At 43.3% G+C, this 20,553-nt stretch overlaps 1 protein-coding gene across 1 annotated transcript in view; it reads right to left on the reverse strand.

Annotated features, from left to right (window-relative positions):
* Positions 1-20,553, reverse strand: part of LOC119729047 — a 70,525-nt gene that overhangs the window by 45,811 nt on the left and 4,161 nt on the right. Inside the window, exons 2-13 of the mRNA XM_038201550.1 lie at positions 13,244-13,357; positions 12,091-12,228; positions 10,629-10,733; positions 8,866-9,123; positions 6,900-7,056; positions 5,221-5,434; positions 2,926-3,106; positions 1,847-2,140; positions 1,161-1,527; positions 664-793; positions 354-524; positions 57-263 (exon numbers count right to left, since the gene is read on the reverse strand). Coding sequence (XP_038057478.1) covers positions 57-263; positions 354-524; positions 664-793; positions 1,161-1,527; positions 1,847-2,140; positions 2,926-3,106; positions 5,221-5,434; positions 6,900-7,056; positions 8,866-9,123; positions 10,629-10,733; positions 12,091-12,228; positions 13,244-13,271 — 2,250 coding nt within the window. The 5' untranslated portion in view covers positions 13,272-13,357. The remainder of the gene's footprint in view (positions 1-56; positions 264-353; positions 525-663; positions 794-1,160; positions 1,528-1,846; positions 2,141-2,925; positions 3,107-5,220; positions 5,435-6,899; positions 7,057-8,865; positions 9,124-10,628; positions 10,734-12,090; positions 12,229-13,243; positions 13,358-20,553) is intronic.

The following is a 20,553-nucleotide window of genomic DNA, read 5'->3' on the forward strand; positions in this document are numbered from 1 at the left end:
AAAGATTTGAGTATTGCTTATATCAAGGACAAACCACCAATCCACATCCAACTTACATCATTGCTGGCACTGCCGACTGTTGTATTGCCGGTCCTGCAGGAGTCATCAAACAGATACTGATAGAACTTGACCCCACTCTCCTTGTCAAAGAAGCCCTCCCAATGAGCCGAGAGGTCACTGCCCTCCTGATAGTCTATCTCATTGGACCCAGGTATCCCATCATGCACCACACCAGCTTGAGGAGCAGAGGCATCCACCGTTATCTGTGATTCATCAGCAATAAGGATTTGAGTTCAGTTGAATATTTGGACTGCATTACAACATTTATTTGGAATTTCTTTGAATAAACATACCTTGATTGTCTGAGTAGTTGCTAGACTTGCTTGGTTGGTCACCGTCAGGGTGATGTAGTAATCATAGTCATGGGTACCAATGTGCATTGTTGGATGGAAGCCATAGTCTACAGCATAACAATCACCAAGTGGGACACACATACAGCTGACAGGATCACATTTCTCAGTGTCCTGTGTAAAAAAGCAAACAATAACAGCAAACTTTCCTGCGTCAAGCCATACATTTACAATTGCAAATGGGATGCAAGTCTGACACAAAATACAACACTATAATATTAAACAACTGTAAAGTTTGGCGTTCAGGAATTACCGTGTTGTTGATTTTCATGGCCGCCAAATTCCGGCTGCCATGTGCCATCTCTGTGCCAGTGTGGTTGTCAAAGAGACGCCACTCGATGGTTTGTATACCACTGTGAATGTCATATGTCCTGAATTCAACACTGTGGAAAAATGAAAGAAACATAGCCTTGAGATAAAAAGACACAAAGTTTGTTTATACACGTGCATTCCTGTGGAAGCTACGGTAGGTAGGGCCCCTCATATCCACCTCACTCCTATCTCTTCAGAAGGTACACATGTGAAAAAAAGGGTCAAATCATTTCGTCTCAGGGGTCTTAGAAAATGCATTCCTTAATTTGCATCGGCTCGATCAAGAAATATTTAAACGCTTGTAAATCTAAGCATAGCTGTGTAATTTTTAAAATACATTTTGCAGGTGCAAGATGTATTTTCTATTTGTTATGTATAGCTTAATCAATCGCAGATCATCTTAGCATCACCTAATGAAAAATAACATAGAATTCCTACCTCATCTTATCCAGATCCTTTGAATTATGAACGGCTAGATTCACCTCCCCATCCCGTACCAGCCAGAAGTCTTCAATCACAGGCGGGGATGAATCAGCGTGCACCAACACACTGTCTCTCACAAAGTGACCAGCCAAATCCCTGGCCTCCACCCAGAACCGAATGGAATCACCATCAACAAGGGTCAGGTCATAGGTCGCCTGTGTGTTTGTGCCTTCACTACTCCAGTGGTCCGAGTTGTCGTCACTCACGATGACAGTGGTTCTGCCACCGCTGTGGTCGATGTCGTGTACGACGCGGAATTCTGTCACACCGAGGGAGTTAGGGATGTCTGCACGGCCACGCAGCCCAAAGTTCTGGTCATAATCTATAGGAGAAACTCAAACAGGTGTAGTGTTTTAGAAAGCCCCAAAAAGTTGCAAGGCGCGCGTGCTCCATTATACGTTACAAGAGATGAGTAAAATTGACAAGGGCACGATTTATACCTGTAACTTTTGGGAAACCTAAGCATTGCTCTATCAGATGAGCTACTGTTGGCAGTTTCTCAATTTTGCTAACAGTTTCACAATTTTGTTAACATCTGAAGAAGAAATATTTGAAGAAAATCTATTAAATTACCTTGTTGTTTCCCATATAATAGAACTTATGATTACCGCCTCACATCAAAGCAACATTTGCCAACTCACCAGAATCGATGGTACCAGCAACATAGGAGCCAATTGGTTTCAACAATCCTTGGTTGTGATGAGGTGCATTCATAAATCGGTTCGTCCAATCAAGCTGCACGGATGTCATCCCTCCGCTTGAGTCTAGACTGGTCATCCACTCGTAGTTGGTTTCTGCAGTCGCGGAGACAACGCGCAGAGAGGAATCATCCTGAAGGGTGACATCTTGTGGATCGTCATCAAAGAACACAAAGCGTCTGCTGAGTCCGACATTGCCCGTATTGTCAAAAACACTCAGGACGATGGAGTACACACCTGTACAGATGTAGAGGAAAAGATATAGCTTGTCTTATATTCTTCTTTACAAGGTGTATTGAAAGTGTTGGAAATTGAACAGAACAAATTTATAAATTTGGACTTGTTTTGACTTTTGGATTGAAAAGTTTTTATTTTTTGACCTAAAAGGTATTTATGAATGAATGGTTCGTTTCGGGTAATTATCAGCATCCAAACTCCAAGCTATCTTAAACATAGTGTTTTAAACTGGCCAGGCACACAATATTCTCTTAACACATTTTTTGAAAGAGGCTTAATACAAAATAACCCTTCCAAATGCAATTCGTTGTGAAAAAAAGTACAAGGTACATTTTGAAAGGTACAAGGTACATTCTTGGGGAGTGTGTGGCCTAGTGGTTAGGGTTCGTGACTCATGATCAGAGGGTCAGGGATTCGAATCCAGCCGCTGGTCATATATTGTGTCCTTGGGCAAGGCACTTCACCCCAACTTGCCCCTCTCCACCCAGGAGTATAAATGGGTACCGGCATTAGCTGGGGAGTAACCTGCGATGGACTAGCATCCCATCCAGGGGGAGTAGAAATATTCTCAGTCGTTTCATGCTACTGAAACCGGAGATAAACGCCGGCCTGATGAGCCACATTGGCTCGGGACAGACTTTACTTTACATTTTGAAATATAAAAATTTACAAGATTTGCTCAAATGAACTTGAATTTTATTATTTGTCAAGGATTTGAAAATATGGTAACAAGGTATGATATGATAACAAATTTAACGCTCGATTTGCAAAAAGACTTAACGTACCAACATGGGGCAAAGTGATGTTCTGACTAGAGTCGGTCACTCCACTATAAACGGCTGGACTGTCAAAGACTTCCGTCATCTGATTGCCATGGCTACCAGATAGCTGACGTACTTGCAGCTCGTACTCCTTGATGCCAGCGAGACTGTCTGCCCAGCCTTGCCAGGTGACAATTATCTCTGCCTGTGAAGAACATGAAACCAAACATTTATTCATTAATGCCTAAGACAGTTTACCCATTCCCATTGGTCAAGAGCCTGTCACGTGGCCGGTCTTAAAGATAGTTGGGTGGGAAGACGGGGGTATCGTGCACTCTTGGAAATCAACTTCTAATCAACGTCTCTCTAGATCGGAAAAACATTCTTGGTTTTTCCAGCATCTTCAAGCCCAAAACATGAAACAAGTCAGTTTAACAATATCTGCTATAACATTCTAACCCCCAAAATCCACTTACTACTGAAAATTGCAGCAAGAGCAAATGTTGTACATTCCCTTTCAGTGTCTTGCCCAAGGGCATAAACACCATGTTCCTAGCTGGCAGGGTATGAACCCATATACCATTGTACAAAAACACCGTAACAACTGGAACTTAGCATTCTACATTTGAATGGTAACTTACAAAGTAACGTGCTAATAGAGATTATAACACCTCACCCACAGATTCTGTGTCTTGATTGGCCGAGAGCGAGTCACATGATACTTTTTATTTTTGCTATCTTTCTGTGCACGGCCAAAAGTACTATACCCGTAGCAACCAAAGTACTTTACCATTAGCAACCAAAGTACTATTTCCACGGCACGGTATTTGTGTGCAAATACATGCTGGTCTGCGCGTTGCGCGTTTTGTTCCAAAGAGAGCGCGCCAAAGAGTTGGGTTCAAACATTTCGCGAAGGGGAGGTTTGGAAGAGAGAAATACATTTTCCACCTATTTTGTATTGAAATTGAAGTTTATTTCAACTGTGTTCAGATTTAAATAATTTAAAATATTAAAACCAAGCAGAATCTGTGGGTGAAGTGTTATAAAACAAATATTGAATGCTTTATCGCGTGGTGAAGTAAAACTAGCCTGCCTCGGTGATCCATGGAGCATTCTATTTTCCCTCAGCTTCGCCTCGGGAAAATAGAATGTCCATGGATCACCTCGGGAGGCTAGTTTTACTACACCACTCGAAGCATTCAATATTTGTATACTGGAAAAGAGCACTCTTTGGAAACTAAAGTTATAGAATGACCCATATACATCAATATATATCCAATTGTATTTTCCTATTTTCAAGAGCAATTTTATGTTTACAATAAAAACCATGATCAAAATTCATAAGGCATATGCTTAGTGGATTGTGGGTTTGTGTGGTCTAGCGGTGGAGCACAGGATTCATAATCGTGAGGTTGTTGGTTCGAGCCACGCCGTGGCCATGAGTGTTGTGCCCTTGATGAGTATAAGGCGCTTTACCTCAATTACTCCTCTCAACCCAACAAACTCGCTGTGGAGGAGGTGTGGCAATCCCCTCCCCCCCCCCCCCCCCACAGCAGCATACGAGTCTGGCCCAATCGCTAACGAAAGAGAGATGGGCACTCCGTTCCTCTTAACACAGGTTCGTCCACTTTACTTTAGTGGATTATGTACTTGAGCGAAGACATTGAAGCTGGATTTGACCCCTGATCTGCTGAACACCATATGTGGCTGGCGCTCGACCAAAATAGGCCTTAGACATAATGACGTCACGCTTTGTTTACGTCGTGCGCTTTCCTATGAGAACGAGGTGGTGACAATTGGCTGGCGTCCCCACCTGGCTCCCATAGAATAGCGCACATGTAAACAAAGCGTGATGTCATTAGGTCTCAAGACTATTGAGCTATCAGCCCTAGGTTGGCAGTCTCCCAGTGCAAATCTTTGAGTCTTTGATCAAAGGTGCTAGTTAGATAAGGTGTGGAGCGCTGTGGTTTAATGGTTACGGTGGTCGACTCACGTGCCGTGGTACGTGGGTTCGAACCCTGGCTGGGAACATGGTGCTTGTGTTCTTGGGCAAGACACTTTACTACAATTGCCTCACTCCACCCATGATATTTGTGGTACCTGTAAAGGTAGAGACCAAAATGCGTTGATCTCAAGCTGCTGCACAAAGTGGTCTCATGGCCTGATGAACAGTGGTAATAATTAGTGTGAAGCACACTTTGAGACCTTTGGTATAAGGCGCTATATAAGCACCATATTAGTATTACATTATTATTATGCCATAAACCCATCATGCCATTTATCCATTCAGGATTTAGATTATGTTTGGTCCACACTAACCTGTGATGTAACATCATTCCCTGCATACAGCATAGTGGTTCTACATCCACTGCCAACATCCACACAGTGGTAGGGGTCATCGAAGTCAAAGGTGAAAGTTGAATAGCCGGAGGTTGTCCTGCCATTGTAGTGTCGTGTGATGATGCTGTTTGAATGGTCCCTGTCATAGAGTTTCATGTACCCGCCACTTGTGGAATATACATCATACCTCAGGCTGTAGTATACAAATGAAGAAATATAAACAAACACACATACTTTAGACATGAAAATATAACAATCTGAAGAAAACAGCTGATAGACCTTTATCATGCTGCCACCATTTCAGTCATGTTCCCTGTATCCAATAACAGTACAGAATAATAATGTCTTTGTGGAAAAAGGAACCAGGCTATGTTTCCTTCCAGCCTCGCTTTGGTTACATTGATCTGAATGGGGGAAAAATCAAATGGCTGCAACATGATAATGGTCTATTGAAACTGATTCTATATACCACTGCAATGTTGTCATTTGAACCATGGAGCAAGGAACTGAAGGAGTCAGAACTCCCCTACTTCAAAGTGATTATGATCGTCACTGCGCTCGAAAGCAACAATAGAAAGTACCTGGCGGCCAGCTTATTCAGTTGCTCACTACCCTATTGAGATCCGTGCTCACTAATGCTAGAAGAAAGAGTCTGCATTGCGTTGTGGATAGCACCATGGTATTTTACGCAGGCGCACTTGTCATACATCCAAAATTGAATGATTTTGAAAGTGTTTGTTCAGAGTTGGCTAAAGACTGGCCCACAATGTGGACAACATAACTGAAACAATCATTTCATGACAAACAAAATATGCTCTATATCCCTTCCGTCGGAAACCTTAGGAAATTTCCCAAAATGTCATATTTCATGAATGATGTATTGCCAATAAAAAAATCAAAAAGACATGATAACTTATCGGGAAAAAAATCGATTTATCTTCAAATAACAGGAACAGATAGCGCATTCAAGGGCCAACAACTGCACATCGAGAACTTGATTTCATTACTCACATCTAACAACTGCGCAGTTGTGAAAATCTAAAAACGTGATTATAGGGAGGTTGTTGGTTACTAAATGAAAAGGCGGTGACGATCATCGTGTTCAAAGGCCGCTTGCAGTCTCGCAATGAATGGTCCAGGATTGCGGTCACAGTGCTGTAGCTACGGACATTCCCGAGGGATTGGAATGTTAATGGTCAAAAATGTAAATCGCCGAAGAGTTCTAACTCCTATTCCTTGCTCAATGTTTGAACAGAGTAATTCTTGCATATTCTGAAACAATCTAAACTGTCCTAATCATGTATAATATCTTTCTGAACAAAATTATTTCTACAGGCTGGAGAATTTGATAATAATGCAACTGATAAACCTGTATGAATTAAAGCATTACAAAAATGTGTTTCGAATTTTGCAGCTAATGAAATTTGCTGAGTCCTTACACTCAAATTATCCAAAAAAATTGATTTTTCAAGATACATTGTATTCTCTTACCCCAACGATCTGTCCTAAACCTCTTTACTTCAAAGGTTATTTTCATGCAACTTTTTATCTAAAACATGTGAATGTTGCTCTAAACATCACAGCACAGGCAAAAAGTTGTTATCATTAAGTAAAATGTTTGGCATTCTGATCACACTACGTGTTTCTAATGGGCTTACACATCTCCTGTAGCTGGTGTCCAGGAGTTGTAGTTCAAGTTGAATGTCACTTGACAGGATACCAGGTATGTTGCCGGATTGTTTTGATTGAAAGAATTACGAGTTGTCGATGTTGTACAAGCCTGCGAGCCCACTGAATATATCATACGGTAACCCCCTAATGCATGAAAAAAACACAAAGGGCAAAAAACTAATATTGATTTACATCACCCTGAAGCAAATTCATCTATGAATAGGTTAACTGTGGCACCCCTGCTAAATGCATCAGATTCAAACCAGCCAACCGATCCCATCAGCTCGGTGGTCGAGTGGTAAGACATCTGCACTACAAAGCAGGAGGTCGTGGGTTCGAGTCCCATCCGAGTGATATTTTCCAACTTTCACTCGGGAGGTAACACATTTGAATATACAGTGTTTATACGTAGGTGAATGGCAAAAACCTAATATTGATTTTTATACAACACCTGAATAAATCCCCGTCATCTGATTGGTGGATCATTGATGACATGTTTTTGAATTATTCGTCCCAACGCACAGCGCGCGCGGCGCGCAGCGCAGCGCACAGTGCAATGGAAGTTTCATTGCATGTTGAATAGAACTTCCATTGCACGGTGTCACCGCTGCTGGCAGTGGCGCTGTTTTAAATCGAGATTACTTGAATATGATGGTTCTCAACCTGTTGAACAGTTTGCATAAATTAAATATGATGAACTTCCTTGTCAAACTTTCAAACAGTTTTTAACCTGAATAAATTGGCTATTAAAAGTCAACCAATCAGATGACAAGGATTTATTCAGGTGTTATATAAAAAAAATAATGAATATTTCACGTTCGTGCAATAGAAAGGATAATTTCATTCGGTGACAGATGAAATGTTCCATTCCACTCGGCTTCGCCTCGTGGAATGGAACATTTCATCTGTCACCTCATGAAATTATTCTTACCATTGCACTCACAAACATTCATTATTTGTATAAAATCACAATATTATTTTCTGGTATTGATTAAAGATAAAATATTAACCTTATTAAAATGTGAAGGTTGTACAAAATATGATTTCCGTGTGGCCTAAACAATAGCTTGTAAATTTATTCATATACATGTAGGAATGTTTGGTTCAAAAACATAACTAAAGAAAGACTGAAGGGAATACGAAGAGTACATGCCTGCCCTGCCCCCCCCCCCCCCCCCCCCCCCGATTAAGAGAAGAAAACCTTTATTGTCTATTTGAAGCTGACCATGATCAGTACCCATTCATTCCACCCCCTCCAACAAATACCCTACTGCAAAACTGGACCCTAGATATGCCACTTTGTTGACTCTGCAAATATGGGGAGTAATGAGTCAAAAGAAGGCACATGTACTTAATGGGTGTCTCTGGGTGTGTCGCTTTCGATCTGAATCGGATTTTTAAGCTCTGGCAACAGAGCTTCTACCAGTCACTCGGGTTTCGGTTGGTCGGTCCCCCCAAAAAGTGACCAAAAACGAACCCCCAAACTCACCCACAAACCTGTAAGTACCAAACTGTAACTGTCCAAAACAGCAAACAAAAGACATTAAATACTTGCCGAAACTTTTGGGTAACAATTTGTTACATTATATTGTTTATGAACTTTTCTGATTAGAGGCAAGATACTTGTGGTAATGTTATAGTCACATGGTATTTTTGTGCGCTTCGAACTTCGAAAATTTTAAAGGGGGCTTCTACCTGTGACTATACATCACCCCTGCCTCTGGCCCTGTGTCAGTTTAATGAGTCTCCAGGGGATATAGACCTTTGCATTATGAAGGTTACTATTATTTTGCATTGTGACTTTCAACAAAATGGGAATTAAATCCTCATTTCAAAAAGCGCAATCAGGACCAAGTGAGTAATTGTATCAATTCATGCAAGACTTTCATGCAAGAGGGCCAGAGCTTATTGTGCTGTCGTACTTGTTTGATGGAGAATTGTAACTTGACTTACGATTCACAGCAGCGGTCACTCTAGCACCTACAACACCAAACCGAATGCTTTGAATGTATGGATGTCCACCGCCACTATAGGCTGGTAGTCCCGTAGGCTGGTAAGAACTTTTCCAGTTGGCTCTGATGCTTGTGAAGTCTCGTACGTTGGTGTAGACAGTGTCTGTACTGCCCTGGACAGAGGGAGATTCCCTAGTTGTTTTCCCCTTGACCAAAGTGGCACGGTGCTCTGATAAGACTGGTGCTTGACTGCTGCCCACTGCAAGACAAGAGTTAGGCTGTGGCTATGGCTATATGTAGCAATAATACAGGGGTCTAGGGGAAGTGGATTCAGCTGCTTGCCATAGGCACCTGTATGATTGATAGGTCCGGTGCTTGACTACTGCCCAATGCAAGACAAGAGTTTAATAGGCTGTGGCTATGGCTACATGTAGCAATAATGCAGGGGTCTAGGGGAAGTGGGTTCAGCTGCTCGCCATAGGCACCTGAATGATTGATAGGTCTGGTGCTTGACCAGTGCAAGTATTCAACGCAGATGATAATGCAATGGGATCCGTTCACATTGCCCCTCAACCACAAGAATGGGAGAGTGCCAAAACTGCAGAGAACTCAATGCCGATGATAAACTGATGCTCACACGAAGCCCTATGACTCTGAGTACATTTGGAATACAATCAATCGAGCATGCTTTGCAATATACACACAAACCAGCGTGTTCTATGTGGTGTGTCCACAGACACAAACACATAGCCTGATCGCCAGGTCCTATTCGAAACTACACGCACATACCGTGATCTGCGCAGTGCCCAACTAAAATCCAAACTATGGGCAAATTAAATCACCTCTTGGTATAGGGATCTTACACACAGTTGAACTATTTCAGTAAAAAAATTCCATGAAGTTATTTTTCAATTGTAAAAAAAATCCCTTGTGTACTAAGTATGATTGAGGTAGATTAAAATACAATAAGCTGCACAACTTTTTAATGCACATTGTGAGTAAAACAACCTTTTTTTAACTCAACAATTTATTATGTTCCGTATGTAAATGTACATGTATGTATTGTACTAAATGTGTATTAGCATTGAACGTGCGTTGCATCAACAAACGTTTTGCCCATACTTTGTCAAATCACAGTTTTACGCGCACGACTGGCGGTCTTTGCGTTTATATGTCTGTGGGTGTGTCCCATCAAAAGTGGCAACAAAGCATCTTCATGATCTTCTATTTTTGTCCATAAAATAACAGCAAAGTGTTCTTCACTTTCTGCTGCACAGTACATTCTTGGGTCTCTTGTATGACAGTTACATATTTCCTTGGCTCAGATATAAAGAAATGACTTCAAGACTGTCTTTGAAAGGAAATTGAAGGAGATTGAACTTGGGGAGTCAGGTTGTTTCAAGAGTGTTACTTTCCTCACCTTCCACCGCTGTGACCCGGGTTCGAATCCCGCCCGGGCCAATATGTAGATTGGGTTTTCAGTCCTACATGATTCCGTGGGTTTTCCCCAGAATATTCTTCTGGGCTTTTCCTCCCACCTCTAAAACTGTAATTTCTTCTCATTCACTTCTCTCTACAGGTTTCTTCAGGCCTTCGAGCCTACAGTGCCTAGGGCGCTATTTGGGGAATCCTTGGTTTCAGTACCAGAAGTAGTAAATACAAAATAAATCAAACAAATAAATAAAAGTGAGACAGGATTTTATTGCTAGACACGATCTCACCTCCATACCAGTTATTATTAACCTCTACTGATTTCTCACTCACATGTTCTGCAGTCAGTTCCTGAGAAGCCACTGCTGCATCTGCACTGGCCGTTTGTGCAGGATCCTGGGAAGCAGGCATTGCTGTTACTCCTCCATGAACATTGCTCTGACAAATAGGCATTAAGACAAGAGAAATAAATGATATACAGGCTCTAAAAATTATGCACACACCATGTTCTTAATATTGTAACGAAAATAACAGTCATGATTAATTTCCAGTAATCACGCTTTATTCGTCACTCTGATAAAATGCAGGTTCTTTTCTCATACCTTAATTGATTGGACTTGTGTAAGATAAGAAATAAGTTCCCAGTCAACAACTAGTATTCCATTGAGAAGAAGTGCCAATTGTGGAGTACTGTGGCCTCGTGGTTAAGGGCACTGATTCGTGGTCTGCGGGTAAAGCTGCAGGTTGTGGGTTCGAGTCCAGCCGGGGTCATGGCGCGTGTGCCCTTGGGCAAGGCACTTTGTCACTCATTGCTTCTCTCCACCCAGGAGTAAATGGGTGCCTGTGAGGGCAGAGATGGTTATTGTGATTGAATTAGCTTCCTTGCGCCTAACAGGCTGCACCGAGCTGTATACTCCCCAGGGAGCTGAGATGGTATTTGGAATGTTTTATGTGCCCAATGAGCAGGGGTAATACTGATGTAGCGCCTTGAGCACCAGTCCTGGTGGATACGTGCGCTTTATAAATATCCACTATTATTATTATTAATACAGTTGACCACATATTGATAATAGGGTCTATGATAAACTAATGGTAGAATAAATTGTTAAAAGTTTAATAAGCTTTCTAGGTCAAGAGGTTAGGATTATCGTGATTAAGAATAATATTTGGCGCAATTAATGGTTTATGACCAAGCAAGCACTGCAAAACATTTATTTTGATGCGCTGGCTCCTTGCACTATGTACGCGCCCAAACGCTACAAAAGACGAGCCCAGTCAGGGCTTGGTGTTCAGATCGTGACTGGTTCTGGCCCGGTGAGGAGCTTCCCCTAGAATAAGGAGCGCGTCTTACTCAACGTTCGATTGCAATGCACACTGGTGCTCTACCTCATCGTTAGAGAGGCATTCGATTGTAAGCATCAGGCACAGCCTGTGCCGACAGCCATTATTGTTCTTTGAAGAACGGCACGATCTCTCCAAGAAGTCAGAATTCTTGTCTAGTCTCTAGTCATTTAGTACTTGAACCAGTAATTTCACGCCCATTACAATATTCAAAAGCTCATTAATTGTTCGTGCAAATCTCATTCAGTGGACAAGCTTTATTCCCGATCAAGCTTTAGTCCCAGTTTCCAACTGGCTAGTACATGTAATGCTTGTCTGGTTTGTTTCGAATATTCTATATTCAACTGAATCCAAGTTCAACTGTATAAAAATGCACAGCCCTTAGAGAAGCAAATAATGTCCCCCATACCCCAATCCCCTCTCTACTACAGCCACCTATGGTTGACATACATACTTATGCATTGTCTCATGTCATCACTCTTCTTATAGGCTGATCCACGCGCTGAGCCATAGTCACCATCACATCGGTAACATTTCTGGTTTGAAGATGTGCTGCAGAACACTTCAAGGCAATTTGCGATAGCTGTACATCCTATGAACACCAAAAAAAGAATTGTGATCCTGAATCATCCAGACATGCACCCAAGTCTGATGCAATAATAATAATAATAATAATACAGGCTCTAAAAATGATGCACACACCATGTTCTTAATATTGTAACGAAAATAATAGTCATGATTAATTTCCAGTAATCACGCTTTATTCTTCACTCTGATAAAATGCAGGTTCTTTTCTCATACCTTAATTGATAGGACTTGTGTAAGATAAGAAATAAGTTCCCAGTCAACAACTAGTATTCCATTGAGAAGAATTGCCAATACAGTTGGGCATGTATTGATAATGGGGCCTATGAATAACTGTTTTAAACTGAAATGACTTACACAACTTTAATAAGCTTTCTAGGTCAAGACGCTAGGATTATTGTGATTAAGATTAATATTTGGCGCAGTGGTTTATGACTAATCAGAGCACTGCAAGAGACATTTTGTTATGATGCGCTAGCTCCTTGCACCGATAGCAGGTTATTTCCCTGTACGCGCCCGAACGATACAAAAAATGAGCCCATGCAGTCAGGGATCGGTGTTCACATCGTGACTGGTTCTGGCCCGGTCTAGAATAAGGAGCGCGTCTTACTCAACGTTCGATTGCAATGCACACTGGTGCTCTACCTCATTGTTAGAGAGGCATTCGATTGTAAGCATCAGGCACAGCGTGTGCCGACAACCATTATTGTTCTTTGAAGAACGGCACGATCTCTCCATGAAGTCAGAATTCTTGTCTAGTCTCTAGTCATTTAGTACTTGAACCAGTAATTTCACGCCCATTACAATATTCAAAAGCTCATTGTTTGTGCAAATCTCATTCAGTGGACCAGCTTTATTCTCGATCAAGCTTTATTCCCAGTTTCTGGTCTGTTTCAAATATTCTATATTCAACTGAATCCAAGTTCAACTGTATAAAAATGCACAGCCCTTAGAGGAGCAAATAATGTTCCCCATACCCCAATTCTCTCTCTACTACAGCCACCTATGGTTGACATACATACTTATGCATTGTCTCTTGTCATCACTCATGCCATAGTCACCATCACATCGGTCACATTTCTGGTCAGAAGACGTGCTGCAGAACACTTCAAGGCAATTTGAAATAGCTGTACATCCTATGAACACCAAAAATAAGAATTGTGTTCCTGAATCATCGAGACGTGCACCCAAGTCTGATGCAATGGGTGAGATTTTATTCAAGATGGAGTGATTAAACAGGGTAAGGCCAGCGGCGTAGCCAGAGAGGGAGGGGCATATAGAATGCCCCCCCCCCCCCACCAAAACATGTTGCCCCCTCCCAGTCCGCCCACCCACTGACAACTTGTTAGCCTACATTAGTGACCATGGTTACGGGTTTATTCCGGATGCCGTGACTCAGGAAAAGGTCATCAGCATAGCCAAGGGGGAGGGGGCCCGTAGGGGTCGTGCAACCCCACCCCCTCGCAGTCCACAAATTTTCTTTTCCCAAACTACATATCCACAAACATGGTTGTTTAGCGCCCTCTACAATACTTTTATGATACGTACGCAGGTATATAATTTTTTTCCAGGGTTTGGAGAGCAGTGCGATAGGGTCATGATGTTGCACCGCGAGATTGTGGGTTCGAGTCGCACATCAAGGCCCCAATTCACCCCCATTCGCTGCGATCGCACGCGAAGGGTTTTTGTACTTGATTTCAATTTACTGTCCAGTTAAGAGTGCCTTTACTGTCCAGTTAAGAGTGGCTTACCCAATGACGCAACTAAGGCCGGTAGCTGGACCCGAACCCCTTACCCTCTGATCATGAGTCACGAACCCTAACCGCTAGGCCGCACTTCCCCTCTTTAGGCACTCTTTAAACTTGACAGTAACTTGAAATCGACTTGATTTCAATTTACAATCAAGTACACATTTTTCAGATATTAAAAAAACACACTTTGTTTTCAAATCTTGAATCCATTTATGGCTTATTTGGCTAGAGGAGATTTGTATGCCCTTGAGTTGAGAGACTAAAGCTCAAAACTGGTACTTGTTCTGCCTCAAGGATATCGAATCTTACAGTTACGAGGCTAATTTTCATTGGGTTTGAACAGGGGGGTTCTAATTTAAATGATACTGAAGCTAGATATAAAACCAAACCCCGAGTAGGAGTAAGCTCAGGTTTGTGAAATATTAAGTTATGGTTTTAGTGATCAACACACCACATATTGCGGAGTGCTGTGGCCTCATGGTTATAAAAGGGCATTGGATTTGTGGTCTGCGGGTAAAGCTGCAGGCTGTGGGTTCGAGTCCAGCCTGGGGTCATGGTGCGTGTTCCCTTGAGCAAGGCACTTTGCCACTCATTGCTTCTCTCCACCCAGGAGTAAATGGGTGCCTGTGAGGGCAGAGATGGTTATTGTGATTGAATTAGCTTCCTTGCGCCTAACAGGCTGCATTGAGCTGTATACTCCCCAGGGAGCTGAGATGGTATTTGGAATATTTCATGGGCCCAATGAGCAGGGGTAATAATGACGTAGCACCTTGAGCACAAGTCCTGGTGGATACGTGCACCTTATATATATATATATGTAAAGGATGGTGACTCTTGTTCTTTATAACCGACTGAAATGGAGAGGGAACAGAGGAAACAGCGGCTTAGTTGGTGGGAAAAATAGCACTTATTTATTAAACCAAACATATCTAAATCAAAAGAGTTTACATTAACTACATGGTTAATATAATCCTGATAAAGCAAAACTATAGGATAAACTTAGGTGTCATGGAAGAACTAAAAGAAGTAAATTCCTAACAATTGAAACTTATCCTGATCGAGCCGACTACATAAAGCAAAAACTAAAAACTCAGTGTTGATTGGAAACACAACTATTACCAAATATCCAGTCTCAATAAAAGTGAGAAATGAAACTTTACATTCATAAAGAAACAATTAACAGGATAAATCCAAGGCATTTGCTTAAGCCATTACTCTACATCAAATAGGCCTATAAACAAGATAATATTTATTAGCTCTTTTCGACTCAGAACTGGACAGTCTGTTATCAAGTCAGAACTTGGCCAAATAACCAAAACAGACTATTATATTGACAAGAAAGGGGGGGGGGGCAAATGTGACACTCTTTCCAGCCACTTTATATACACTTAAACCAAAATAAAGAAAAACATAACAATCTAACAAGACAGTTTCAGCCTAGCTCAGGAGACAGGAGACTAATATAAACAATAGTCTTTCCTATGAAACAAGAAGTCTGGATTCTAGAACCTCTCATAGCCTGGCACTTGCCTCTGATAACGAAATAAAAGGGGTTTGTTATGTTGGGAGACATAAACAAAGGCTAGCCTAGTCCTCAGCCTCTACTGACCAGCCCCCAGGGCATGGAGTTAATTATCCTACCATATGGCTAAAGGAATGTCCACCCAGGGCTCGGACCATGCTGTCTGAGTATACCCTTCACTGTACAGTGAAAAAGGCACTGTCTCAGAAAACTAAAATATAAAGGCGACTTTTCTCCCTAAAAAATACTATACAAGTTGGAAAAGTCAAATCAAACTACAATGTCAATCAAATCTATGAAGTATGAACTTTCATTAACTCTAGCTACTTGATCACAGTTGACTTCAGTAAAACGAAAAATAAAGAATAAAAAGTCTACTCTGATCCAGAATAAGGCCATTTCGGACCAGTGCAACCATTGTTTCACATAGTGGAAATATCTATGAAAGTCACTAACTTTCTCCAAGTTTAACTACAATAAAACAATACTTCCTGAAATCAAAGTCAAACAAACTAACATCTATATTAATCTATACAATTTCCACTTCTGTTTGTATGTGAAAACTAAGGATAAGATGTAAATAAAAGTAACTTTTCCTACCTGAAATGGAGAGGGAACAGAAGAAACAGCGGCTTAGTTGGTGGGAAAAATAGCACTAAGGCATGTTAGGCCACACCACCCCAAACCACTGCACCCTCTGGGCTCAGGGGTCAGTCCACTTTCAAGTAGGGGTTACCAGGGTAGAGCAAAGATTTAACTTTAAGTGTGAAGGAGACCTGTTGGTTAAATTTGTTTAATGTACAAAAAGAGAATGGGGGGGGGGAGAGATTGTGATCTATAAATGAGGGGGCCTCATTTACATCCTCCAACGCTAATCGATTGGCGTCCCTGCCAATATCCGAACGACATCAGAAAAATCGAAAAACATCCCCTAAGTGTTCAATAATCTACTTAAAGTTCTCAAAAAACAAACGTTCCGGACGCTTCCCTCGCGTACTCCTGCTGGAGCAACGTCTTGGCACTGGTTTTGGAATGGGAGAGTCTGGTCTCGGTGTTATGGCTGGGCTTGGAACTTCGGGTTGAGATGGGTGGAGACTCGTCTCCATGGGGGGACGTTCCGGGACAGGGGACACTGGTTGAATCGGTGGGGAAGGAAGTCTCCTCCGAGGATGCTCTCCTGGCGTTTCTGCCAATACTGCCTGCGGTGGTGTTGGCAATATTCTGCATCCTGTTTGCTTGGGGGCGGGTGTTGTCACTAGCCAACCTCTCGCACGAAAGACCGGGGCTTCTGGACTCAGGGTGCTGGCACATGAGGGATCCGATGAGTCTGGGTTGGGAGGTGGGTCAGCTGAAGGAGAACTTGCTGGTACTGGGGTTTGTTTGAAATGACACACAGACAGTGCATTCCGATGAAGAACCTTCTGTTTCTTTGTCCCTTCCTGCTCTACTTCATAGACAGGCACATCCGAATTAGGTTGCCGCAAGACTACATATGGGGTTGATTCCCAACGGTCCTGTATCTTTGACCTCCCCTTTAGACCTCTCAGTCGGACAAGGACTCGTTCTCCTGGAAGTAAGGGCAGATGTTTTGCCTTCTTATCAAAAGCCTTCTTCTGGGCAGCAGTTGCTGAATCAAGGGTCTTTCTGGCGATGCGATGAGAGAACTGTAGGCGATGGTGATGTTTGGACACCCAGTCGTCCGAGGTCACACTGCCTCCAGTTTCAGAGGGGGCAATCATCGAGTCAACAGGGAGTCTCCCATGCCTACCAAACATTAGATAGTGTGGAGTGTACCCAGTGGAGGAGTGGCAGGTGTTGTTATAACTAAAGCAGAGTTCTGGGAGGTAGTCTGCCCACTGTCGCTTTTTCTCAGCCTCCATAGTACCTATGAGATTAAGCAGGGTCCGGTTGAACCTCTCACACAACCCATTGCCCTCTGGATGATACGGGGTTGTATGGCTTTTCGTAGTACCGTATAACTTGCACAGCTCCTTGATTGTTTTTGATTCAAAGTTGGCACCTTGATCCGAATGTATTCTGGCGGGCATCATATAATGAACTATAAACTTTCCCCACAGAGCCTTCGCGGTGGTTGTCGCAGTCTGGTCACGGGTGGGTACGGCTACCGTCATCTTGGTAAAATGGTCAGTGATGACCAACACGTGCTCGTAGCCACCTGACGATCGCTCTAAGGTCAAGAAATCCAGGGCCACTAGCTCTAGAGGGGCAGTGGTCTTGATGGAGACAAGAGGGGCCCTGGCTTTCTCTCCTTGCTTCCTCAAAGAACATCTTTGACAGGCAGCACACCAATCCTGGACTTGAGCAGACATCTTCGGCCAAAAATACCTCTGCCGAATTGCCTCCTGAGTGCGGTCAGCTCCCATATGACCGGCACGATCATGCAGCTCCCGCAAGACATCCTCATGTAGACTGTAAGGAAGAACAACTTGTCTCCTCTCCTCGAGCTGCTTCGGATCTTGTACAACCCGGTAGAGAATGCCGTTGGAAACTTGAAGCTTCTTCCACTCACTCAGGATCCGCTTGGACACTGGACTAAGACTTGCACGCTCCCCTGTACTCGGACGTCTGTTTTGTACTATGTACTGCAGTACCGGGCCAATATTGGGGTCGCCATGTTGCAATGCGGACAACTCATCTGAACTTAAACCCGGCATAGTTTCAATGACATGCAAACTCAGTGGAGAGGTAGGGACACTATTAGGGCTGAGACCATTGAAGCAAGCCTTCACAACTGCAACCGTAACTTGACCTTCCCACTCGTCAGTCTCATGGTCTTCTTCTACCTCAGGGTGTGGAAGTCTAGAGAGGGCGTCAGCATTATCGTTATTCTTCCCAGGACGGTACTTGATGTCGAACTGAAAGTTTGCCAGCTGGGCAATCCAACGCTGTTCTACTGCTCGTAGTTGGGCTGTATTCAAGTGTACTAGTGGATTGTGGTCTGTGAACACTGTAAATTTCCCTCCCATCAGATACTCCTTGAACTTATCTGTTATAGCCCACTTCAAGGCAAGGAGCTCCAACTTGAATGCACTGTAGTAGGCGTCATTGCGTTCGGTCTTGCGCAGCCCTCTGCTGGCATAGGCAATGACCCTTTCCTTTCCATCCTGATTCTGAGATAGGACGGCTCCAAGGCCTTGGTTGCTTGCATCTGTGTACAAAAGGAACGGTTTTGTGTAGTCGGGGTAGGCAAGTACTGGTGGGGACATCAGGCATTGCCGGAGCTTGTCAAATGCCTGTTGGCATTCTGGGGTCCATTGGAAGGGGAGACGTCGTTGAGGTTTCTTGCTCTTCTTAGGTTGACCAGTCAGGGCAAATAGTGGTTGTGCAATTTTGGAGAAATCCTTCACAAAACGCCTGTAGTATCCGACAAAGCCAAGGAACTGTCTCACTTCCTTTGGGGTTGACGGAGTTGGCCAGGTCTCCAACGCGAGACATTTCTCCGGGTCGGTTTGGATACCATTTTCTGATGCCACATGACCAAGAAAACTGATGGACTTCTTCAGTAGATGACATTTCGATGGTTTGGCTTTCAGTCCATGTTTGGCGAGTCGTGATAACACCATATCGAGCCTCTGTAGATGTGATGTGAAATCGGGGGAGAAGACAATAATGTCATCAAGATAGAACATCAGGGTTTCGCAGGATTGGTCTCCAAAGCATCGCTCCATGAACCGTTGAAATGTTGCTGGTGCATTAGTAAGGCCAAAGGGCATTCTATTGAATTCAAATAGACCCATCGGTGTGGTGAACACCGTCTTAGACTGATCATCTGGGTCCATAGCTATCTGCCAATAGCCACTCACAAGATCGATAGTGGAGAAATACTTTGCACCATGCAGGGCATCAAGAGACTCGTCAATTCTGGGGAGGGGGTATGCATCTGGGACAGTGACCAAATTGAGCCGTCGGTAATCCACGCATAGGCGAAGTCCACCGCACTTTTTCCGAACTAGCACTATTGGGGACGCCCATGGACTTGTACTTTCCTGTATCACCCCTTTCCCTAGCAGTGTTGTCAGGTGGTCCTTCACTTCCTGATAGAGATGTGGGGGAATTCTGCGATAACGGTCCTTGATGGGTCTATCCATTGTGGTGGGGATGGTGTGTTTGACAGTCGTCGTTTTACCGAAGTCATCGTCACTTTTAGAGAAGACCTCTCTATGCTGATGAAGAAGAGAGCTGAGTTGCTCAAACTCAGCTGTGGATAACGTTTCTCTGTCAACATTCACTGGTATCGGGAGTTCCTCGACAGGGGTTACCCTGGGGTATGCATCTGGCTCCCCTTCAAGACGCACCTCTACTTCATGAAGTCCAAGTTCTATTAACTCCAGTGAGGATGGCTGATCTTGGAGGACTTCAGTGACATCACTCAATTGGGCTAGTCGCATTCCGTGGTGCACTTTTACGTCCCACTGGTTAGGGTTGGCAACTCTCACTGGAACGCGACCATCACGGATCATGCAAACTGCACGGGCCACCATCAAGTGCTTTGGTAGGAACTTTGCAGCTGTTGGTTCAACTAGGACTGGACCTTCTCTGGATGTGGACTGACGGAAACTCCCAGGGATTACGACTTCAGTACCACCTGGTATTACAATGGATCGGGGGTTAGCAGCATACACAAAGCTAACTGGGTCGTCACTGTCTTTGGCACGAGAAATGGGAATACATGTATCTGCTTCCTCTGTCTTCAGGAGTCGCTGCCACGTCTGTATCGGCCGTGATTGTGGCTTGGACTGGAAATGGGTGGAGTGAGGGTTCTTGAAAAGGACATCTTGGCACCTGCAGAGTATATTCATGCCAATGATACATGTACTTGTTGCAGTTGACTCTCTAAGAACAAAGAACACTGCTTTCTCAATGTCACATCCCATCAGGCTGATGTTAAGCTCAACTACTCCTTGATATGGGATGTCTAGGCCGTTAGCTGCCACAAGACGGATGAATGGGTTAGCCAGGCTGTTAGAGTTGAGGTTGTTATGGAAGTGTTCTTTGAATAGCTCATCTGAAATAGTGGAGACCTGTGATCCTGTGTCCA

This window comes from Patiria miniata, unplaced genomic scaffold, assembly GCF_015706575.1.
Source record: "Patiria miniata isolate m_02_andy unplaced genomic scaffold, ASM1570657v1 HiC_scaffold_1, whole genome shotgun sequence".
NCBI classification, from domain to species: domain Eukaryota; kingdom Metazoa; phylum Echinodermata; class Asteroidea; order Valvatida; family Asterinidae; genus Patiria; species Patiria miniata.